The 25855-nt window shown below is 35.4% G+C and overlaps 1 protein-coding gene across 2 annotated transcripts in view; it reads left to right on the forward strand.

The window, feature by feature from the left end:
- Window positions 1-25855, forward strand: part of LOC125669662 (Ig-like and fibronectin type-III domain-containing protein 2) — a 91105-nt gene that overhangs the window by 33787 nt on the left and 31463 nt on the right. For both annotated transcript variants that reach the window (XM_048904351.2, XM_048904352.2), the window contains exons 5-17: window positions 5101-5220; window positions 6709-6762; window positions 8482-8610; window positions 11311-11466; window positions 13758-13918; window positions 14316-14457; window positions 14872-14907; window positions 16924-17058; window positions 17353-17505; window positions 17835-17980; window positions 21961-22090; window positions 22482-22538; window positions 23820-23957. In XM_048904351.2, coding sequence (XP_048760308.2) covers window positions 5101-5220; window positions 6709-6762; window positions 8482-8610; window positions 11311-11466; window positions 13758-13918; window positions 14316-14457; window positions 14872-14907; window positions 16924-17058; window positions 17353-17505; window positions 17835-17980; window positions 21961-22090; window positions 22482-22538; window positions 23820-23957 — 1557 coding nt within the window. The remainder of the gene's footprint in view (window positions 1-5100; window positions 5221-6708; window positions 6763-8481; window positions 8611-11310; window positions 11467-13757; window positions 13919-14315; window positions 14458-14871; window positions 14908-16923; window positions 17059-17352; window positions 17506-17834; window positions 17981-21960; window positions 22091-22481; window positions 22539-23819; window positions 23958-25855) is intronic.

The raw sequence follows: 25855 nt of genomic DNA on the forward strand, positions 1-25855 counted from the left end.
CTTCTTCTCCAGAACCACTGGGCCAATTTCAGTCAGATTTGATATAAATCATCCTTAGGTGAAGGGGAAGATTGTTCAAATGAAGGACCACACCCTCTTCAAAGGGGAGATAATCACAAAAATGCAAAAATAGGTGGGGTCACTTAATATGAAATCTTTCAATCTTCTTCTCAAGGAACACTGGGCCAAAGGAGCTGAAATTTACATGATAGTTTCCTGACATAATAGAGCTTCAAGTTTGTAAAAATCATGACCCCGAGGGGTATGTTTGGGCCACAATAGGGGATTATAGTTGGAAATATGAATATACAGGGAAAATCTTTGAAAATCTTGTTCTCAAGAACCACCTGGCTATAAGAGTGGAGATTTAAGTGAAAGCTTCCTGGTATTGAGTAGATTCAAATATGTTCAGATCATGGCTCCTGAGGGTAGAGTGGGGGTCACATTAGGGGATAAAAATTTTACATTTTGATATATAGGAATAGCTTCTTCTCCAGAACCACTGTGCGAATTTCAATCAAACTTGATATAAATCATCCTTAGGTGAAGGGGATTCATGTTTGGTCAAGTGAAGTGCCATGCCCCCTTTTAAGGGGAGATAATCACAAAAAATAAAAAAAATTGGGTGGGGTCATTTAAAAAATTTTCCTCAAGAACCACTGGTCCAGAAAAGCTGAAATTTAGATGAAAGCTTCCAGACAAAGTGGATATTTAAGTTTGTAAAAATCATGACCCCTGGGGTTAGGTTGGAGCCACAATAGGGACCAAAGTTTTACATGTGAAGGAAACCAAACTTAATAGCACAAAGCCTCCTTAGATGAAAATTGTTATTATGAAAGGCCATACCCGTCTACAAGGGTATATGATATTCAATGAGTTTGTAGTCAAGTTCAATAATTAAGTTTGATAATGAAAGAATTAGTCCCCATTACCTTCGAAAAGTTTTTTCTGAACCAAGCTGCTTGTATAATGATAATAGTTTTGCTCAAGCTTGTTTATTGCTAGGAACTGCTGTTCAGGTGAGCAATGTAGCCCATGGGCCTCTTGTTTAAATTCTGATTTTTGGAGAGAGAAAAAGCAATAAAAAAAATTTGAGAGAGTTACATTATTGCAGTTATGTGTTTACTGAGATCAGATAAGGTCTAGAATCTTTACAAGCTGTCACTTGATGCAAATTAGGTGTAAAGTTTAACATTTATACCTAAAACTAGGTTACAGTGACCTTGTATAATTCAGATGGAGTTTTTCTTGTATTGTTGCTTTAATGATAGGGTAATAGATACTAGTTTCAACAGGAATGATATGAAGAATGTACAACATTTTAATGTGCTTTGGTAGTTCTCTACAGAGTTAGGAAAGGATAAACAAATTTTTTTATAGATGATATGCTTCATGGAGTTTTTGATAATATTTCATTTGATATACAGTTAAATCTCAAATTATGTTTTCCTTTTCCCTGCTATCAGAATCTTCTGTTAAATTTCAAAAGAAATGTCCATATTAGGCTTTCAATGCCCATATTAGGGTTTCAATGTTCATATTAGGGTTTCAATGTCTCAATATATCATCAAAGAAGTGTGATTGATCGGTGAAGCTGCTATTCACTTTAGATCACTAGTCAGCATTAGGACTAATAATCCAGGTAATTTAAAATACCTAAAAAAAACATTGTAGTTGGGGATTAGTGTTGTTTTCAGTTCAAAAGAAATTCTAAAGTTTGCTTGTCACAAAAGTGCATGCTTTCAATTTCAGGTGAAACAAATGAATGTGTGCATATTATATCCCTTTAATTATTCAAAATAATCTTGGGAACTGTATTGACCTCTGTGAAAGTCAGAATGATGAGAGGCTCAAGCAGTACCTATACTAATGTTCACAAGCAGTACCTATACTAATGTTCACCAGCAGTAACTATACTAATGTTCATAAGCAGTACTTATACTAATGTTCACAAGCAGTACCTATACTAATGTTCACCAGCAGTAACTATACTAATGTTCACAAGCAGTACCTATACTAATGATCACAAGCAGTACCTATACTAATGTTTACAAGCAGTACCTATACTAATGTTTACAAGCAGTACCTATACTAATGTTCACAAGCAGTACCTATACTAATGTTCACCAGCAGTACCTATACTAATGTTCACAAGTAGTACCTATACTAATGTTCACAAGCAGTACCTATACTGATGTTCACAAGCTGTTATTATTTTATATAATGTTCACAAGCAGTACCTATACTAATGATCACAAGCAGTACCTATACTAATGTTCACCAGCAGTACCTATACTAATGTTCACAAGCAGTACTTATACTAATGTTCACAAGCAGTACCTATACTAATGTTCACCAGCAGTACCTATACTAATGTTCACAAGCAGTACTTATACTAATGTTCACAAGCAGTACTTATACTAATGTTCACAAGCAGTACCTATACTAATGTTCACCAGCAGTACCTATACTAATGTTCACAAGCAGTACCTATACTGATGTTCACAAACTGTTATTATTTTATATAATGTTCACAAGCAGTACCTATACTAATGTTCACAAGCAGTACCTATACTAATGTTCACCAGCAGTACCTATACTAATGTTCACAAGCAGTACTTATACTAATGTTCACAAGCAGTACCTATACTAATGTTCACAAGCAGTACCTATACTAATGTTTACAAGCAGTACCTATACTAATGTTCACAAGCAGTACCTATACTAATGTTTACAAGCAGTACCTATACTAATGTTCACAAGCAGTACCTATACTAATGTTCACAAGCAGTACCTATACTAATGTTTACAAGCAGTACCTATACTAATGTTCACAAGCAGTACCTATACTAATGTTCACAAGCAGTACCTATACTAATGTTCACAAGCAGTACTTGTACTAATGTTCACAAGCAGTACTTATACTAATGTTCACAAGCAGTACTTATACTAATGTTCACAAGCTGTTATTATTTTATATAAAGCAAAATAGTCAAAAGAAGTGTTATATGGAAATCGTAATGGTGATATTTTAAAATTCAGTTCTAGATCTGATGTGTTTTATCTAAAAACAAAATATTTTACCTATAATAGATAAGCATGCTGCACAAACATTTTTAAGGTGTTCAATAGATGAAATGCAAATAGATAGTCAAACTTGTATTAAAAGACCTTTCAACGGAGAATGGAAACAAGAGGCCCAAGGGCCTAGAATCGCTCTTCTGATAAATTGTACAACCCCACCATTTCTATTCTTAGCCTCTTAGTATTCTAAATCTTTAGTTAAATCCTAAGAATTCAAAAAAAGTAGGTCAATGTGACCTACTTTTTGGTTTACACATTTTGAGAACCCAAGAAATATCAACTGACAAAGGTTGATGATTTTAAGCCAATTAGTATCTGAATATTGAAATATAGCTGTCAAATTCCAATCGTAGGTCATGGTGACCTACTTTCTGGTCAGCGAACTCCGAACATGCAAGACCCATCAACTGACAAAGTTTGATGACTGTAGGTCAAATAGTATCTGAAATATATAAATATAGCCGTCCAATTCCAAAAGTAGGTCAAGGTGACCTACTTTTTGGTCAACACCCTTTGAACATGCAAGACGCATCAACTGACAAAGTTTGATGACTGTAGGTCAAATAGTATCTGAAATATATAAATATAGGTGTCCAATTCCAAAAGTAGGTCAAGTTGACCTACTTTTTGGTCGAAACCCTTCGAACATGCAAGACCCATCAACTGACAAAGTTTGATGACTGTAGGTCAAATAGTATTTGAAATATATAAATATAGCCGTCAAATTCCAAAAGTAGGTCAAGGTGACCTACTTTTTGGTCGACACACTCCATTGACTGAAGATGCATCAACTATCAAAGTTTGATGATTGTAGGTCAGTTAGTGACTGAAATATATAAATATAACTGTCAAATGCCAAAAGTAGGTGACAGTGACCTACTTTTTGGTCGATACACTCCGAAGACTCAAGATGCATCAACTGACAAAGTTTGATGATTGTAGGTCAAATAGTGTCTGAAATATAGTAATTTAGCTGTCAAATACCAAAAGTAGGTCACGGTGACCTACTTTTTGGTCGACACAAACCGAAGACTGAAGACGCATCAATTGACAAAGTTTGATGATCCTAGGTTTTACAGTGCCCAAAATATGCATCTAAAATTGAAAATGTGAAATTTGAATATCTGCAAAATTCAAAAAGTAGGTCACTGTGACCTACTTTTTTATAAATATGTTTCAAGGCCTCAAGATGCATCAACTTACAAGATTTGATGATTCTAAACCTCTCGGTATTTGAAATAACAACTTAAAATATATCTATAAATGATAAGCCATAAAATTCAGAAAGTAGGTCACGGTGACCTATTTTTCAGTTGACGCATTTCAAGGTCCCATGATCCACCAACTGACAAGTTTTGATGATCATAGGCTTCAAAGTGTCCAAGATATGCATCAAAATTAATTTTAAAATAAATACCTGCAAAATTCAAAAAGTAGGTCACCGTGACCTACTTTTGAGACAACTTGACACAAGGTCCTAAGATGCATCAACTGTCAAAATTTGATGATCCTAGTCCTTATAATGACTAAAATATCTAAGATTTAAGGAATTTAAAAAATTTTTAAATTTAGGTCAACTTTGAAGTGACCTTGAGACCATGCCCTTTGCCCCAGGGTAATGCCTTGAACAATTTTTAATCTACAACATATCCTCATCCTTATGTGTAAGTTTGGTGATAATCTGCCCTGTGGTTCTTGAGAAGAAGATTTTTTAGCAACCACTACTTTTGTTTGTATTTTCCTGATTATCTCCCCTTGTTAAAGGGTCACATCCCTTTATTTAGTATGTATGAAAGCCCTTGGGCCAATGATACCCTGTAACAAATTTGAAAAAAATTGGCCAAGGGGTTCTTGAGTTATAGCCCTTTTTCTAAAAAGTTTACGCACACCGCACAAATGGCCATAGCATTAGCTCTTTGAGCCTTTGGCTCAGAAGAGCTAAAAAGGTCACATATGACACTGATTTAATATGTAATGTAAGTGAACAGAAACTTGATTTTACATTCATTTTTTCAGATTCTCAAGCTTTTACCTGGAACTTAAGGATTTATGATATTCAGATTGAGGACCAAGCCCACTACCAATGCATGGTGGAGAATACAAATGTGTCTGTGATTCACACTGTCACAGTAGAAGGTGAGATATTTCAGAGTCGAACTCAATTGCAGAAGAGGGTGAGTTATCTCGATCATTTACACACAATCACAATAGAAAGTGAGTTATCTCGATCATTTACACACAATCACAATAGAAAGTGAGTTATCTCATTTACACACACAATCACAATAGAGAGTGAGTTATCTCATTTACACACACAATCACAATAGAGAGTGAGTTATCTCGATCATTCACACACACAATCACAATAGAGAGTGAGATATCTCATTTACACACACAATCACAATAGAGAGTGAGCTATCTCAATCATTTACACACACAATTGCAATAGAGTGAGTTATCTCATTTACACACACAATTGCAATAGAGAGTGATCGAGTTATCTCAGTCATAAATCACAATAGAGGAAGAGTCATTGTGACAACAAATTTTACAGTTTTTCATTTACTCCAGCTTAATATGGTGGAATTAGAATCTGTGTTCACCCTTTCAATATTAATGGTTCAAGTGAATTTATCTGATTGAAATTTGTTTGTTGTCTGTTGTTGTTGTTAAATCTTTTCACAATTTCAATGTTTTCTCCAGGTCAATTTGAACTAAACTTGGTGCAGAGTACCTTATAGTGTTTTTTTAGTGGGTTTTATAATTTTGTGAGTTTACCAAAATTTTATCCACTAAAATTAATGGCATGTACATGTAACTTGTAGACCTAAATTTGTCAAATTTGTATCCCACCAAAAAGCCCCAGCTATGCAGTATCTTTGGGTGAAGGGAATTCAAGCTTGTTCAAATAAAGGGCCATCTGAGCCATCTCCCTTTTTAAGGAGAGATAATCAAGAAAAGGCAAAAATATGGTGGGGGGTTTTAAAATCTTTTTCTCAAAAACCATTAGGCCAGAAAAGATGAAACTTATGTGAAAATTGTGAAAGTTTCCTGACATAGTGAATTATTAAGTTGTACATGGGAATATAACTAGTTAGATCTGGTTATTTAGTATCTCTTGTCCATGTAATTAATACCAAATATGGAGTATCATGAAGGTCAAAGGGTGTATTGGCTGTTCCGTTCAAAGTAACAAATGGGTCAACGATATGATATCTTGGTTATTAAAATCTAGTTTATATTTTCAAAAGATACATATAAATAAAATTATAAACAATGAAATGTCTTTCTGTATTGTTTTATTGGGTGATGAAGGTAGCAATCATTGCAGAAAAATTATATAATTTTTTCTGCAATGCTTGCTACCTTCATCACCCAATAAAACAACAAAGAAAGCATTTTATTGTTTAAATGATAATAAATTATACTAAATTTTCATGTAGTGCAGACTCAAGTCTGATCATACCATGGTATCTGAGTCTAGGATTGAACCGTAATTGGGATTCGATATTTTACATCTGAAAATACATTTGTTTGGAAGTGATGTGGCTCATGAGCCTCGTGTTCCCCGTAGTACGTAGCACGTTAGTGGTGTTTAGATGACCTTCACCTTCTCTTTTACAGGTGCCTCTACAACACCTGCCCCACAGGATGTCTCCTCAGACTTCAATGTCACAAGTAAGTATTTCTAAAACATGGAGTACAGAACAAAACAATAGACAAGGCAGTAATAAAGAATTCTCTGAAGAAAGTTAAAATATTGGAAGTTTAGAAAACGAGGCCACTGATTCAAAAGTTATGAAGGTATTCAGTGTTTTCCTGCTGTTAGTCTCCCTGTAACCTGTAATCAACAGTAGATTCCCTGTCCATCTGTCTCTTTTGTACTCTTTTGGATATTGATATATTGATGTGAGATTATAGTGATCAAACTTGACTATAAATCAAGTTCAACTTTTACAAGGGCCATTTTTTTCTACTAGAAAACTGCATTTTTTTTGGTTATGCTTGTTTAGATATTGATATATATATAAGGTGCTGTGTAGATATAAGGTGCTGTGTAGCTGTATCGCGAACAAGAACACTGTGGAATCATCATTGTTCGCGGGGGATTGATGTTTGTGGATTTCGTGGGTCACTCTTGCCCACGAATTTACGTGTCCTCGATCTTTTTTTTTTAAAAACCAAGTAGAGTTATCTCTCCTAGTGACATCGTAATGCTTATCCGTGAAATTACATCCCCATGAACCAGCAAAATTTTGCTTACCCACGAACATTGACCTCCAAGAATTACAATGATTCCACAGTAAAGGTTAGTTTGACAAGAGTTACGGCTCGTGATGTAAAATGTTGAACAGGTATGGGACACATATTGGTTTAGCATCACTCCAAATTCTTGTCTTCTTTTTGGTTTTACAGACTTGTTTCTGCAGATTTATGGAGTTGTGTTCTGTAAAATTGTGACCTTTGAGCTGAATGATAGTGCTGTCTTTTGCTCTTAAGGTTGTAAATGTAGCCAGTCTTATCCAGAAGTACTAGCAGTCCCAACTAAACACCTTACCAGACTCGAAAAGTAGACCCTGTGTATGCTAGCACTTTGTCTGATCCATCAAAATTGCAACAACTAAAATTTATTAAAAATTGTAAGAATGTTCTAATGTTAGATGAATCAAAATGTACTTGTGGAATAGAATAAGGAACCAAAATTATTTCAGATGAAAATTTCAAAGTAAGGTTTTGTTTAAACAAATTAATTGTGGCCTTCTTAATGCTTTTTTTTGTATCAAGGGAGCTATCAGGTGGTATTTTGTTAATCCTGATTGACAGTTTTTTACTACTTTAGCTCTGCTTACCTCATTACACAAAGGAATTGGTCTGCTTGTGTTTGCTTGAAGTCTGCTTAGCAGATGCAGAAACCAGACACCAAGTATACTCTATGTCTGCTTTCTGTTAGGTTGTGTCTAGTTTGGACTAAAAGTTACAAACTCTATCATGATATTACATGTACAGAAATGTACTAGTGGTTAATTTTAAAGTATCAAAAGATTTTTTTTTTTTCATGCTTTATTTTTAGACATTTACAATTACATATACATAGATGATCTCACACACAAAATCACACACATGCATACAATATCTTCCATACAAAAACTTTCTACATGAACTAGTATTTGACAGCTAGGCATAATTTAGAGGTATTGAAAATATACATATCAACAAAAGGATACTAAAAGTAATGATAACAAATATAACCTATAAAGCTTTGGTTTTTCATCACTTGTTATAAACAATATCATATATTGACCATTTAGTAAATATTTTGGATTTGCATCCAAAGTATCAAAAGATAATGAAGACTGTTTCATCAATTAAAAAACAATATAAAAATTTTTTTTACAGGTTGCTGTGTTGCTCAGAACATAAGCAGTACCTGTTTACCAGTATGCTATCCAGCAGGTCTGCCTTCGGATTTTGACATGATCACAGCATGTGCTTTTGATTTAGAGACGGTGGTGAAGTGTGGAACAGGTTAGTGTCACTCTTGTGTGTGGTTTTGTTTTATGAAGAGGAGGGTAACAACTGCACACGTTTTAATGTAAAGCATCAAACTCTGCTCATCTATTTCTCGTGGTTGGCTTGCATTCTCTACCCAGAGTTCCGTGCGCTCCTCGCACTACACTTCTGTCAACGGCTTTTTACAGAAATCTTGTACAACTTTCTAATATCTCAACATTTATGTTTTGGACTAAATATTTAGTCATACATGTATTATGAAATGTTTTTGGTGCAATTAAATTGATGCTTACTGTAAATTGCTTAAAATTGCCGTTTTCTGATCCTAAATTTGGAACTACTTCGTAATATGCATATGAATGTAGGACAATCACGTGGTGGAGATTTAAATGTAAACCTGGAATCAAAAGTAAGAAAGGCTGTAAAAATACGATAAAACTTGTAGAATAAAAGGCAAACAGCTAAATGGTAAATATGTACTTATCAAAGTGCCAGTGGGCTATGAAAAGAGCATGATCGTATCACCTATTGCCAGAACTTTTAAAGGGAGAGGAAAACGATAATGATTGTTTATATCATGTGATTATATTGTCACGTGATTCCAAGCGTTGACAGAGGTGTATGTGAAGCTTGCGTAACGCGCCCTCTGGTGAGAGAATGGGTTGGCTTGATGAACTCATTAGAATTTTATGGTCAAGGGCCAAGATTAATGAAGAGAATTCTTTAACTTATGGTTGAGATTCAGACATACTGTAGCACTGACTGTCATCAAACTGTGTACAATAATGCATGCTTATAATGAATTCATGCTTATTGTAAACTAAAGTGATATTCTTTCCACTATGATTGGAAAATAACGAAAATTTTATTTGAGATAACGAAGTTTGGTTATAACAAACTGTTTTTGCTGGTCCTAGAGGTTCGCAATAACTGTGTTTTACTGTAACAAAGTTTGGCTATATCAAACTGTTTTTGCTGGTTTTGGAGGTTCGCTATAACCATGTTTTACTGTAAGAAAGTTTGGCTATATCGAACTGTATTTGCTGGTCTTGATGATTCCCTACTGTAACAAAGTTTGGCTATATCAAACTGTTTTTGCTGGTCTTACTGTAACAAAGTTTGGCTATACTGAACTGTTTTTGCTGGTCTTGGAGGTTCGCTATAACTGTGTTTTACTGTACTTATTTGATTTGGTGAGTTGTTGAACCTTATTGATTTTCAAGGTTAGAAGTAAAAAGGTCAAGACCTTTGAATGGATATATTTAGATCTTAATGGGTCATGATGTCATCTATGATGTATTGATGCCCTGATAAGTGACTGCAGCTGTACTTTATCTGCTTGATGCTGCTCCTGTTTTAATGTTTATAGATAAGTTCATGCACTAGCATGCCTTGATACACATAGTCATGTATATTGCATGTCTTCTTGTGTATTCAGGTTTTGACATAAATACTAAATAATTATAATAATGAATAAGTATTTAGAATAATAAATGTGAACTCTGGTAGTCTGGTCGAAAAGTAGAAGTTGTAGAAAGCAAAAGTAAACGTTTCCTTTGATTTGAATTTTGCTCCAGGTGTCTAATTCCATTTGAAATTTTCTATGTGTTTTAAATGCTCAAATACACTGATTAATTGTTAGCTTGAACTCCAATCATACCATTAGAATCAAAGCTTTGGGAAAGACATTGCAGAGTAGGGCTGTGCAATAATATCAATATGCCGGTGTATTGTGGTTCATTGAGAAAAAAAATATTGCACTACTTTTTTTCAGTACCAAGATACCGGGAAAGTGTTCTGGCTTGAAATTAAGTTGCAAACTTGGGATTCCTAAAATGAAATCGAATAACATACCACGGTTGTTATCATGATGATGACTATATTATATTTACATGGAGAAGAAAATGAAATCCACGATTTATTCACTATAGTTAATGCTACTCACCAAATGCTTAGATTGTATATTTCCGACTTTGAATAAATATTACTTACTTGGACACTACGATGTATAAAGGAAAGCGATTTGAGGGAACTCGCATCCTGGATTTTAAAACGTACATCAAATATACCAACTTGTTCCCATATATTGAACGCAAAAGTGCACATAATCCTTCAGTTTTTAAGTGATTTATTAAAGGTGGACCAAACATCGGATTAAAAAAATCTGAGAGGGCTACATTATTGCAGCTAGACAATACCCAGCCCTATAGTAGACAATTGGGATAAGTTGATGAGAAAATGATAGAATCTTTTTTGAGTTAGATAATACCTTTCTTTGACTTAAGGATTAAATATAATTTAGGCATCATTTAAAGCAAAAATGTCAAGTGGAAAATTGGAATTGCACTAAGAGAATATTTAATTTTGATGCTTGCCATGCAAAGACCTTCATTAAAGGGTTTGGGCAAATGGTCCCTAGCTCCAGCCTGTGGTCTACAGATCAGTAGACTTAGATTTAAGTATTTCACTAGTCTAGTGGATTATTCCATCTGATGTGTTAGCATTAAACCCTGGAATGGAATGAAGCTTGGTCATTTATGAAGCATTCCTTGAGGTTTTGAATATCCCATTTTTTTCATCATCTTGGCAAGTGTCTATTGTGTGAACTCTTTATCAAATGAATGTAGGTTTTAAGTATATTGTATCCACTTATTATGAGGACTGAATCAGAATTTTTAAGAGAATTTTTTTAGAGTACTGTTGATAATTTTTTAGATGGAAGGAACCATGTGGGATGTTGTAAGAGGAGGAACTTGCCAGTCCAGTGTATGGATTTCTGTTATGGAACCTTGCCAACCATTGTAGATGACAGTCATCTCTTCTGTCTGCAAGAGCTCAACAGCATCCTGGCCTGCTTGGAGGAAGGACATGGTAGGTATATGGTAATGGAGTATTAGGAGAGGGACAAGAAGATGTATGGGAATGGAGGTTACAGAAGGGGCTATGCAGAAAGGGCATAGGGGCTGTATGATAATGGGGGAGTTATTAGAGGGATATGGTAGTTATGTGATGGTGGGGGTAATGGAGGGACATGGTAGTTGTGTTATGGTGGTGGTGGGGGTAATGGAGAGACATGGTAGTTGTGTTATGGTGGTGGTGGGGGTAATGGAGGGACATGGTAGTTGTGTTATGGTGGGGGTGGGGGTAATGGAGGGACATGGTAGTTGTGTTATGGTGGTGGTGGGGGTAATGGAGGGACATGGTAGTTGTGTTATGGTGGTGGTGGGGGTAATGGAGGGACATGGTAGTTGTGTTATGGTGGGGGTGGGGGTAATGGAGGGACATGGTAGTTGTGTTATGGTGGGGGTAATGGAGGGACATGGTAGTTGTGTTATGGTGGGGATGGGGGTAATGGAGGGACATGGTAGTTGTATCAGGGTAGGGGTAATGGAGGCATATGGTAGTTGTATGATGATGAGGGTGGGGGTAATGGAGGGACATGGTAATTGTATGATGATGAGGGTGGGGGTAATGGAGGGACATGGTAGTTATGTGATGGTGGGGGTGGGGTAATGGAAGGACACGGTAGTTATGTTATGATGGGGATGGGGTAATGGAAGGACACAGTAGTTATGTGATGATATGGGGGGGGGGGGGGGGGGGGGCACGGTAAATGTTTGATTTTTACCCGAGTTGCAACAAAGTTGAACTCGGCTATTGGTTTGGTGATGCGGGCGGGCGGTTGGGCATCAACAATTGGTTTCCGGATGATAACTCGAAAAGTTTACAATCTAATCAAATGAAACTTTGATTTATTGTTGGGTACCAGGTAAGGAAGACCCCTATTGATTTTGGAGAAAAATGATCCAAGGTCAAGGTCACAGTGACCGAAAATAGAATGAAAATTTGGTTTCCGGATGATAACCCCGAAAGTTTAAATCCAAATCAAATGAAACTTTGATATATTGTTGGGTAACAGGTAAGGAAGACCCCTATTGATTTTGGAGAAAAAATGTCAAAGGTCAAGGTCACTGACCGAATATAAAATGAAAATTTCAGAAATATTTGGTTTCCGGATGATAACTCAGAAAGTTTAAATCCGAATCAAATGATACTTAAAGATATTGTTATGTACCAGGTAAGGAAGACCCCTATTGATTTTGGAGAAAATGGGTCAAAGGTCAAGGTCACAGTGACCGAAAATAGATTTGAAATTCCAAAAGGATTTTGGTTTCTGGAGGATAACTCGAAAATTTTTAATTTGAATCAAATGAAACTTGGATATATTGTTGGATACCAGCAAAGCAAGGCCCCTATTGATTTTGGAGAACAAAGGTCAAGGTCACAGTGACCGAATATAGATTGAAAACTTCAGACAAATATGGTTTCTGGACAGTAACTCGAAAAGTTTAAAACTGAAATTAGTTCTTCACAATTATAAATATACCACGTCATTCCTGGCTTTATAATGTATCCCATGCAACTCTGCTCATGCACCCCTGGGTGCATATACTGATTTTTTTGGAATTACTGGAGGGATGTATTAGGTGTGTGTTATTTGGGGATTACTGAAGGGACTAACAAGTAAGAAGATTTGAAAATCAATGTTTACACAGCAGATGATTTTCAAGGTAGTGAGTATTTTACATGTTGTACTGGTCGTATTTGACAGTTTGCCAGAATTATTTTGACTATCCCTGCAGTTGATAAATTGAAAATTTATAAATGAACTAATATCCTTGGGTTACAGATCAAGTTTTTGAGTTTGGACTTTGTTGACCCTTTTTGAAAGAGTTATGGACCTTGAACTTAGCAAATAATGCCACAAAGCGGGGCCCTGTGGTGATGCTTGCCATCGTGATAATATGTAGTTGTTTCACATATTATAGATGAAAACTGTGATAGTCAAGTTATTTAGAGTCTCAAAAAGCTCTGAAGAAAACTTTAATTTTCCTCACATGATGCAAAAAGATAAAAATACACTATTAAAATTACATTTTTCATACATGATAGAATAAAGTGATACATGTATCAATATTGCCAGACAATTAAACGCAAGGCAAAAAGGTTAATTACTAACGTAAGCTATTGATTTCCTAGGGGCCAAGAGTGATAACAACCGAATCTACTTAATTCTGTTTGAAGATTTCCAGTTTAATTGATGAATAATATGTGAAAAGAGAATGCCAGAAGATATCATTCTTGATTGAATTGTTTTTCAGTTTATTTACCTGGGCCTCCTACATCTGTGTCCGTTGTACAAAGAGTGTCAGATGACATGGCAGCCATGCTGGTGTCCTGGAAGCGACCGGAGCAGAACCCAGATCTGGTCACAGGATACAAAGTTTTCTTTAAACTGACCACTGATGTCCACTATAGTAGTGTCAGTATTTTTTTCAGTGTGTGTAGTTTTTAGGGGGATTTATCTGTTACTCGTATACGTAGTATAGAAATGAAGGATATTAGAATAGTACATTTATAAATGTGTCTTTAAAAGTATATTTATATATTTTTCACAAAGTTAGTGACTAGTTAGCCTATAGTCATATGACCCAGATCATTTATACATCATTTCAACTAGTTGGATAAAGTAGATACATAATATAAAATAACAATATGATAGATCTGAGGATTACTAGAGATTCCTTACTTTATGTGAGTACTTAATATCACAAAATGCCTAGTGGACGTCAAATCGCGTGATAGTAGGGGGTGACTGTATAACTTTTTATTCGCAGTGTATTATGAGATCTGAATGAAATGATTTCCATTGTTAACAGACAGACATTCTCAGTAAAGATCAGATGATGTACAGTCACATGGGACTGCAGCTTAATCGTCAGTACAGTGTTTATGTGGTGGCTCTAGGGTCCCAAGGCGCCAGTCAGCCTTCCGAGACGTTCATACTCACCATCTTTCCAGGTTAAGATCAAATAGTATTGCTAATGTTTTACATGCATATCTTACATGTAATGAATACAGTTTTTTGCATGAACGATATGAGGGACATAACAATATCTATACTGTGCCCTGCCATTCTGGATCCGTAATACGTCCCTTTTGGAATTCCCTCTTCAAACTTCACTACCATAAATTTTGTATAATTAGTTTTGACTTTCCTATTTAACAACAATTTTATGCAAACTATTTTGTTATTTAGGTAGTTTTGAATTTCAGTCAGAATTGGAACCAAATTACACTTTTCAGGAATAAACTTCTTTACAAAAGAAGGGTTTGTCCTTGTTGCCTTGTAACATTTCATAAGTTCTTTACAAAATAAGAGTTAATCCTCTTTGCCTGTTCACATTCATAAGTTCTTTCTGGTTTTCTTTGTAGCACAACCTAAATCAGAAATTGAAGCTGACATCAGAGGTAATCCATTTAAATACAGCTGTGTGGTTGTGATCTGTAGTTAGATTGTAGTAACTCTTTAACATAAACTGTAGTCCAGTGTAGCTCTTAATTTACATCAAAGAGATTTTTATAAACAGTGTGTCTAAACATTTGAGGACTATTGAGTGAATCTGCATGGTCCTCCTGAGGTGAGAGAGGACCTCCCCCCGAGGTGAGAGAGTACATGACCTATTCTGAACAGAAGCTGTGGTGTGTGTTCAGCTGAATCAAACACATACTAGTAACTTTTTTATACCCCCCGCAACAAGTTGGGGGGGGGGGGGGTATACTGGAATCAGGTTGTCCGTCTGTCTGTCCGTCCGTCTGTAGACGCAATGGTTTCCGGGCTCTAAAGCATTATCCTTTTCACCTACAGTCACCATATCATACATATGGACTACCCATGGAATGAAGATGTTCCCTATCGATTTTGGGGTCAAAAGGTCAAAGGTCAAGCGCACTGGACATTGAAGTAGCAATATGGTTTCCGGGCTCTAAAGCGTTATCCTTTCCACCTACAGTCACCATATCATACATATGGACTACCCATGGGATGAAGATGTTCCCTATCGATTTTGGGGTCAAAAGGTCAAAGGTCACGCACACTGGACATCGAAGTAACAATATGGTTCGGTTTGTCGTGCCATTTGTTTTTTACACTCAGAAAAGAGGTAGTTTATACCTATTACCAACACCCTTTGGGAGATTGGGGTAAGTGGGGGGTATTCTTAGTGAGCATTGCTCACAGTACCTCTTGTTGTTTTATGACATTAATATTGTAATATTTTTTCTAGAGTTCTCATGTCAGTACCAAATTTGTTTTCTTTGATCTCAGCTATTATTTACCTAATCTTTCCTCAAGTGAGCTATTGGGATCGAATTTTGTCAGTCCATTGTCTGTCATATGTCTGGTAGTCTGTTGTCTATAAATATTACTCACATTTTTAACTCTTTCTTATGAATCATTTGGCTAAACTTAAAACAAAGTCTTGTGGTAAAGGACCCCCAGTCCTTTCCAAGGGGAGATAATTTATAAAGAAATCTTCTCAAGAACTACTTAGCAAAAAAACCCATTGCTTGCGTGGAAGCTTCATTTCACCTGTATATAATGAAGATTCAGATTTGTTTAATTCCCAAGGTCACGATGGGGCCATAATAGCAGTTTAGATAGGAATGTACAGGGAGATTTTTCTTTAAAAATTTTTCTTTTAAAAAAAGATAGGGGTATTAAATATCAAATAAATATGTAATTCCTCTCATAAGTCTGCACACATTGCAACCCCAAAACAAATGTTCCTCAAGTGAGGTAGCAGTCTTGTTACCTTTTTGATCAATCTGTATTCCAGAACAACTCGTGGGTTTTGATTGGCTGGAACAAAATCAGCTTCCTCCCTTGCGTGGATGCACTATCATCAGTAACCATATTTTATGTCCTTACAGAAGGGTTTTTACTTTTTTTTGAGTGATCTGAATTTCATTATGCCCACCATGGCTTTGTTACAATAAATGTTACTTCCTATAAAATGACTGCATCCCCAGCCACCACATTTGAATTATTGCATAAGTTTTCTTATTTTGCGGCAAATTTCATCATGGCTACCTTAGTTTTGATTTGCAGCAACAAATAGACATTATCTACAGAACACAACCACACTTTGATCTGGTATAGTTGTGTTTTAGTGATCCAGTAGAGCTACAGAACACGACCACACTTTGATCTGGTATGGTTGTGTTTTAGTGATCCAGTAGATCTACAGAACATGATCACACTTTGATCTGGTATGGTTGTGTTTTAGTGATCCAGTAGATCTGGTTACTTTTATGTATGATCTAAGAACCACAGGTTTTGATTTGTGGTTTGTTATAAAATTTTGCTCCAGAACTAGTGCATGCAAACTGCAAAGCCTTCTTTTCAATGAAGTTACTACATGTATCGAGTTATCTGAGCAAGTTGAGTGATTCAAGATTGGAAGAGCTTGTTGTTTCTCTTTTAAGCTTGTTGCGAAACCAAGGGAGTGAAACCTGATTGCTTGCCTAAAGTGTGTACAGCAGATATTATGGCAAATCCAAACCCTGTAGAAATTCTCCGTTGTTATGACGATTTAAACACAGCGTTACACTGCCTTGTGGGTAGGTAGACACACTTTCAGTTTTAAACAAGTCGTTACACTGCCTTGTGGGTAGGTAGACACACTTTCAGTTTTAAACAAGTCGTTACACTGCCTTGTGGGTAGGTAGACACACTTTCAGTTTTAAACAAGTCGTTACACTGCCTTGTGGGTAGGTAGACACACTTTCAGTTTTAAACAAGTCTTTTAAGTAATGGTATCTTATGATGCAGAGTTTTGTCATTGTTATGGAAGTATTGTTTATACCTGTACATGATATGATGATAACTCCGTTTAAATGATATTTGTGTATTAGGTCAGCGAAACCACAGTGCTTGCTGTGAAAGGAATGGCCTACCTGACATATGTCTGTCCATCTGTGCTGGGCAGTCCACTGAACTGACCTTAGATTACACGTCTTGTGTCATCAGAATGCCTGTCATTGATGCTTGTGTTCAGGAGGGAAGAGGTGAGATTGTCAAGATTGGTGGAATACAAATTTCAAAGTTCTCTGTGTTCTGATTTCAATACATGGTACTTACAATATGCCATGTTGCAATGGGATGATGTTCTCTATACAGATCTTGTTATGATGTGATGCTCTGCCTTTCAGAGTCTCTGTCAAACCTTACCGTATTTATATTTAATAGGAGCTCGATGTTAGTATTGTTTTCTGTAAACAAAGTCTGCTTGTGAAATGTAATACTGTATGCATTGGTCCTTTCATTACCTTGAAAGTTTGTGTGTCATTAGAATTTAAATTGGCAATATAATAGATTAATAATATTTCTACCGTAGCTACGATCCCAGGTCCCCCAGTCAACATTACAGTTCTCCCCGGGGTTACTGAGGCAGTGATTTCTTGGAATAACACCGGGGCAAACGCCACAGATTACACACTGCGGTATAGGGTGTTGGGACTGAAGGAAATGGACTATGTAAAGGTAGGACTCTTACAGAAACACAAATATACATGTTCCTACTAAACAGTGCATAATAAAGACTGGAGTCTTAGTCTGACAAAAACCATGGAACTTATAAATTTTGTTGTCCACATTAATCGTTAACAAAAAGCAAACAAAATTGATATGATGATTTAAAGTGGTGCAGAACAAACTGGATGGAATGTTGCTAATGTCTATCAGACACGTTTTCTATTCAGTTATTCCAATATAGTTTTAAATGGTCTTACTTCATACGCTGTAGATACTAATCATATTAGAAATATTGATATGAAGATTGGTCATCCTGATGATGAAAAGGGGGTCATACATATATTGGGGATATTAACATGCAGTGAAGATATTGTATGAAAGGTGAAGCTTATAATTTCTTGGAGATCAACACATTTTCTTATTTAAGTAATTGCAATCTTCACAAGGGCAGTGAAACATTGAAATAAGAGATGTATTTTGAATTAAGTTTCACTTTATTCTGGGCTGGCAGTTTTCTGTTCCTTGAGGGTTGACTGTTAAGTATTTATATCAGTTTGAAAAATCTTACTTCACATGTATTTGTAAATGAAAATACAGTTTCTAAGCTGTTTGGGCTTTCTACAGTACACGACACGAGTTTTATGCGTGTTCCACGCAACGCGGTGGAACAAATTTGCCCCAAACACGGTGGACCTTTAAAATTGTCGGCACCTTTGAAGTCCTGTTTCTTCCGCGCGAGCTAGACATTGAAGTCCACGGAGGATCTCCGTGTATGCCACCGCCCATCTCTGTGGATGTCACCTGTACCTCTGTCGATGCCACCGTGTACCTCCGTGTGATAAAACAAAGAAATAATTTCCGAAATGATTCACCCAAAAAACTTTTTCTCTTGGCCAGCATGCATGCCCCCTCCCCCCTACCCCATTCATTATTTAGAAATTAGCTATAAATCATTCAATTCTTGTAATTGTTGTTTAATGATACGTTGGTATTTTGGGTACATATCCGTATGTAGACTTCCCTGCAGACGTTCACACCTTTTTATGAAATGCCCAAATTCTCGACATCCTGTATATAAACACTTGTGTTATTCCCACCACTCGTTGGTACATTGTTTCACGGCACGTGCAGCACAATTTCACCAAATAAAAGAAGGGTCATGAACAACGACAATCACATGCCACTAATTTCAATTTGATAAATAGCAGCTCAAAGAAATGTGTACCATAAGCAGTGGTTTATTTTTAACTTAAGGTTTTCATTGTAATTAGGAATAGTTGATTAAGGTCTGCTATATACATGTTTACATTGGAGATGAATTTCATTATGTACTCAACTGTGATGCAATGTGAGCAAAGAATCAAATTTTTATCACCTAAGCAAGAAAAAAATTAAAAATATCTTTACTTTTAAACAAACCTTTAGAAAACTCCGTACTTTCATTAAGAAAATAATAAAATAAAATGTGCTCCCCTACCTAGAATGCCCATACTTCACATTAATAATAACACGTGTTTTTTCCCTAACTTAATAAATACTTCATTACAGGCATGCATTATTTACTAAATGTATATATAACAACTTTTTGTCTTTATATTTTTGTATACCATTGCATAATGGTGATGAGATCCAATAAATTGAATTGAGTACAAGTAGTCTTGAAATATCACAAAGTATACAGTTGACAACGATTGAAATAAAAATGCAGATGTTTTCTCGTTTATTCAGTGACTCACAAACTTGCGCGTCTTCTGAATGAAAGTTGTAAAACAAAAGTACTAGGTTTTGGTCAGTTTATAACATCATACGGGGGTGACATTCATCTCATCTCCGCTAGTAATGGGTTTTGGGTCATCTGTGGACGAATAATCTTGGGGGGGGGGGGGGGGGGGATGCCTAGATAGTCCGCTTGCATTAACATGTATTATGAAGGTGAAATCGAAGAATTATATAGTAAATCCAATGATGTTGTAGTATATATATAGCATGTATTTATTTTATTTTTGACTGAGAGGGAGATAGACAGCTAAGCATGTAACATCGTTTTAGAAGGGGGGGGGGGGACACTCATTCATTAGTCCTAACCCGGACCAGCCGAAAAATTTAACATGTAAAGAAATAAAAAAAAATATATATATATCAGAATAAAAGTGGATGGATAATTAATCAGAAAGAAATTGTACTTTTAAGATTTATACTGAACGTATTAAACTTCCCGTATCTGCATACATTCATGAATATTATAATCAATGATTACAAATGCTCTCTTTCTCTCTCTCTCTCTCTCTCTCTGTGTGTGTGTGTGTGTTGCTTTCATTATCTAATGCATCTAAATTTTAAAATGATTTCATATAGCAATTAAAGATTTCAATAATCGATAGCGTATATGGTTAAGTCATTTCTGTTTATATTGATATTAGTCTTTTTTTCATGAACTAGTTGCATTTGACACTGAGAATTACAAACACGTAGAATCGGAGAGGGTGTAATTTGAAAACTTGAAAGTTAAGGATTTAGCCTTGTAACTTTTTGTTCTGTGACTTTCCGTGCTACATTCGTAGCAATCTACCCACTGCACGATTTAAGAAATTGAAGTCGGAAGGGGGAATTGAGACAGTTTCAGACTACTACACACACACACCCCCCCCTTAAGGTTTTCGTAAACGGATAATTTAAGCACCATTTGTTGTTGTTATCTTATTGCCTGTCAATAATTTTACACAACTTAACCGGCAACATACCCCTTCTAATACATTGAAAAATATAAATAATGTTAGCACGGGGCTCTATAAAGTTCAATCTGCAGTTTGGTCATACTTCGTCATTCGATAACTTATCTACAATAAAAAAAATGTTTGTCGGTTTAGCGGTACTATGATGTATGACTATAACAATGACCTGTGTATAACTTGTACATTCCATGCAAATTCGAAGGGTTTTTTGCCTTAGTAGAACAATTGGGGGTCAGCTAATCCGTATATTTGAAATCAACAGAAGTGCTTGGCTTCTTGCGGAAAGTGTGAAATATATTGGGTCGGCGCAAGATACCCGTGATCTTAGACTAGATCTGATATCTCGCCGATCCAATATATTTCACACTTTTCATAAGAAGTCAAAACCCAAACTAGCTAACCGTAATTTAGTTATACTGTGACAAAGACCCTAGGAATTTGCATGGTATATACTTATTATACAAAAATCATTACATTATCCAGACACTCCCGATGAATTTTTTTTAAAAGAAAACCTCTATCAATTTGAAAATACATTGAACATAAGTCTCCGTCAAATGTAATGAACTCGGGATTTTAAAAATAAATAATTCGATGGTTTGTATTTTTGCTTCTATTAATTAAGTAATAAATTAATTCCAATTTGTTAATCATCGACAATGCTCTAATTTCTATATTGGATCAAGTTATATTTGTCAAGATGCATATTAACACAATATGATGAAAGTAATTATGTTAAACAGCGCATTTGTCAGAGAGAGAGAGAGAGATTTAGAGGGGGGCGCAGCCATTGCCCCCCCCCCCCCCCCCCCCCCCCCCCTTAAAATTTTCAAATTTAAGGTAAATCGCGGTATCCTGTTTTGGAAAATGTGCTAAACGATAAAAGAAGCAATAATTTCTTCCACTCCTGGAGAAATATATGACAAAATCTTTTGATTTCTTGAATTACTTTATTGGGAGAACTTAATTTTTTCCAAAAAACCCCTTAAAATTTGGGTCATTTTATTAATTTCACCTTATTAAAATGATAGAAAATAGTACAAATGACTAAATAGGAGAAATATTTCAAGCCCCATAAAATCTGTAAAATCCAGGAGCTTTCGGGGGCTTTGCCCTGGACCCACTGCCTCATAAAGTGGCGCCCCCCGTAACCACAATTCCTGGATCTGCCCCTGCTCCTATACTTGTAAATTATCTGCTTTCTGTAGGTAACCGTGTCGGAGCCTCCTATACTTGTAAATTATCTGCTTTCTGTAGGTAACAGTGTCGGAGCCTCCCATACTTATAAATGATCTGTACCCAGGAACACACTATGAAATCCAAATGGCAGCTTCCAATGAAAATGGTTCCAGTCTACTGTCAGCAAAAGTAGTTTTCTTAACATATGGTTGGTATAAATATTTAAGGAATGAAGCTAATTTTGACCTTTGTTATATGATATAATGTAACTTGGTGCAGTTTGTGCTTTATAATCCGCGAATGTAAATTGTATAATTCAAGATCTGTGACGGTCAGGAATTATGATAAACATGATAAAAGAGACATGGTTTGGCAGTTTGTAGTAGCTAGTGTTACCAACTATGAAAAGTTGGAGTCACAGAATAAGACTTAGATTTATAAGTATTCCCATTGTGATATTAGATTTGTAAATGCATTTTAATCAGTTATTTGATACATACACAGTGTATATAACTTGGAGATTCATTGTTACGATTATCAGTCCTTCTATACTTGAATTACATGATTGTTTTGAATTCAAAATTGTGTGCAATTTTCAGAGACTGAAATTTCGACACCAGCCCCTACTCAGCCAGGTGAACTCCATAACCTGACAGGTAATTGTTTGATAATGAAGGAAACTTGTATTTGCAGGAAACTTGTAATACTCTAAAAAATACTATAATGGATGAAAAGGGAAAGGTATGCGTTGTATTGTTTTAAAAACTGAAAAATTTACTCCGTTATATAGGAAACCGAGGTTTTAATGAAAAGTCAATATAGATAAAGATTAAAACCCCTCCAGATTTTGATTAGGAATTCCCCATTAAAACTGAAAGCTTAAGTTTGCTTTTCTGATCAAGGTTTGTCATCTATCAAGATCAGTGAACTTTTAGCATTTTCACCTAGAACCAAGTGACTGATTTCAACCAAAATTGTTACAAAGAACCTGTTGGTTAAGGAAATATGTATTTGTTCAAATGAAGGGACGATAATGAAAAAGGAATGAAAATAGGATGAAATACCGTATATACTCGCCTATAAGTCGGATTTTAGGGAGCTAAAAATTTGTCCCAAACTCTATATCTGACTTATAAGCAAGTCCTAAGAAGATTAGCATTTTTCTGGACAGCGTAATGTATAGTATTTTTGAACAACTTTGTACTCCGACGATTATCATGATTAATGTTGACTGGACATATTATATTATTTGTGTATTCTAGGATTATATGCATAAAGTACAAGTATTTACATATTTTAATGATTTTATTCATCTTAAGTGTATATTACTGAAATTGATTTGTTGATAAAATGAATAAATATCAGCGCATATCATAAAATATTATTTGAAACAGAGGTGAAAATGTTAGAGCATTAGTTTGAAATTGTCAACCGATTCTTGAAAAAAGTTATACCGACTTATAAGCGGGTCAGTGGCAAATCCCTTTAAAATAGCCTACAAAATATATAATCGACTTATAGGCGAACCGACCTATAGGTGAGTATATACGGTACTTAAAATTTACTTGAGTGATTTTGCCCATGGGCCTTTTGTTAAAAAGAGTATACCAACTGAAAAAGATGAAGGAAATTTTTGAAATCTCTGGAATGTAATACAATAAAGTCATTGAAATTCAGGTAAATTTTCAGCAGTTTAGCTATATGTACATATTTAATGCATATCAAGTGAAAAATGATAAATCAATGAATTACCAGTTTCTGTTATTTTTTCTGATCATGTCTTGCATTGCAAATGATGGAAGTGCAGCATATGAGTTTGGAATCAGATTACTTGGGAGGGTTGCAAAAACTAATTCATCAGGTTGACGGCTAAAGTATTCATAAATTTGATATGATGATTATTTCATTATACCATGATATCTCTGTTTCTTTGTCAGCTTGCTGTTCGGATAAGATGGTGACGAATAATTGTATGGCTCTGTGTTCATTTGATGTGATGACCTCTGGTTCCCTGGACTTGAACTTGGCCCTGCAATGCATAAATGAGCTTGGAGATATCCTGTCTTGTGCCTCAGGTGATTAAATCTTCAGCAGATTTTCACAAACCATTTTTACTCCAAACCTAATCTAAGCTTAATTGGTGTAACCTGTTCTATGCCAGTGGTGTGCAAAAAATTAATGTTCTCTGACAGTTCTATCTGTCTGTGTTTGATGGTAAGTGCAGCCAAAATTTAAAATATGACTAATGCAGGAAACAGTTTGTTATGTTTCAAATGTGAAAAATGCAGAAAATTATTATTTCATAACATGGAAAATATCAATGATTAAAGAGTTTCTAATATGCCGGTTTCGAGATACGTCTGAGTTATTTCCCTTTGGAGAACTCTCGTACATTGTAAGGTGCGAAACAACTTGTTTACATGCGGGAGTGGGACAATATTCATCACTACATAAGTGAATGTGTTCAATAAGTTTCTCAGACGTAGTTTCATCACCCGAATTTGACTGATACATGAACTGAGTAAATGATAAGTATTCAAGGAATAATTAAATTCTTATTATATCATGTTATTTCGTTGTTCGTACGTATCATTCCAAGGATATTACTTGCAAATATGGCATTGTTCTTTATGATTCCACCCTAGGAAAACATTTATTTCGATTGTATTTTGTATTTCCTACATTTACCACTTTTATTACATTTTATCGTCTTCCTCACTGATGATAGTTCCACTCAAGATCTGTCCCATTTAAGCATTCAAAGTTCCACTAAATGCACCTCCTACACAGAAGAGTTCTCATCTCAAAACAGGCGTATTGTATTAGCTCACCTGAACTGAAAGCCACTGGACCAATTTTAACTATCTTTACAGGGTAAAGGGAATTCTTTGTTTTTCATTCAAACAAAGGGCCACCACTTTCTAGGGGAAAATTATTCTGCTTGACTTACAATAACAATTAATATGGCTGCAAGGATTGAGTATATGTATTTCTCTTCCTCAATATACCCAACAAATTCATTAAGTATGGAAAGATAAGCTACCACTGTTTTACCACTAATTCTGCAGTGCTCTTAGCATTCCATGCAAACTGCCAGATTTCTACCCAGCATAAACAACAATAAACAAAAGTTTAACAGTGGAATATCTGGAAATCTTAAGAAAATTTAACAAACACCACAAGAGTACACTTTCATATCATGCAACCGTCCTCAAGTAGTGCAGATTCAGTTCTTACCATGACCCTGTGGCCCTGGGTGGGGCTATGATATGGGTTGCAAGTGTTGCATAGAATTTTTTTTATATATATTTCAACAGCACAATCATTGAGTCCATTTGTGCAAGAACGTCAAATTATGGATGTAGAAAGTATTACCAATAAGAATTGATAAGTTGTGACTGTGCTAGGTGGAGTGGACTGGCTATTATCAGCACTACCATGTCAGAGATGTGACCAGTTCTGTCAAAAGGAAAGTAATAATGTATGATATTTATTTACTCTGAACAATACATATAGTTAAACAATAAAATGCTTTCTTTGCTGTTTTAGTGGGTGTTGAAGGCAGCTAGCATTGCAGAAAAAATTCATAACCCGTATAAGTGTGTTGTGTAAAAAATATTCTGCAATGATTGCTACCTTCATCACCCAATGAAACAATAAAGAGACATTTTATTGTTTATATTTATATTTTTACATATTGTTTTAAAATAAAAACTAGATTTAAGTACTAAAATATCATGATTGACCCATTTGTTAAGTTAAACGGAACAGCCAATGCACCCTTTGACCTTGATGACGCTCCATATTTGGTAATGATTACACAGGCAAGTGGTACTAAAAAACTTGATCAAACTAGTTTGCAACAAACATGCATTCATTGTCACAGTTGAAAGTAATGTCAATTTCAAAAGAAATAGAAGAGAAAAGATTCAGTGAATGTAAATATTTCGAGTTGCATATGATACAGTCAAAC

Source organism: Ostrea edulis, chromosome 4 (genome assembly GCF_947568905.1).
Source record: "Ostrea edulis chromosome 4, xbOstEdul1.1, whole genome shotgun sequence".
NCBI classification, from domain to species: domain Eukaryota; kingdom Metazoa; phylum Mollusca; class Bivalvia; order Ostreida; family Ostreidae; genus Ostrea; species Ostrea edulis.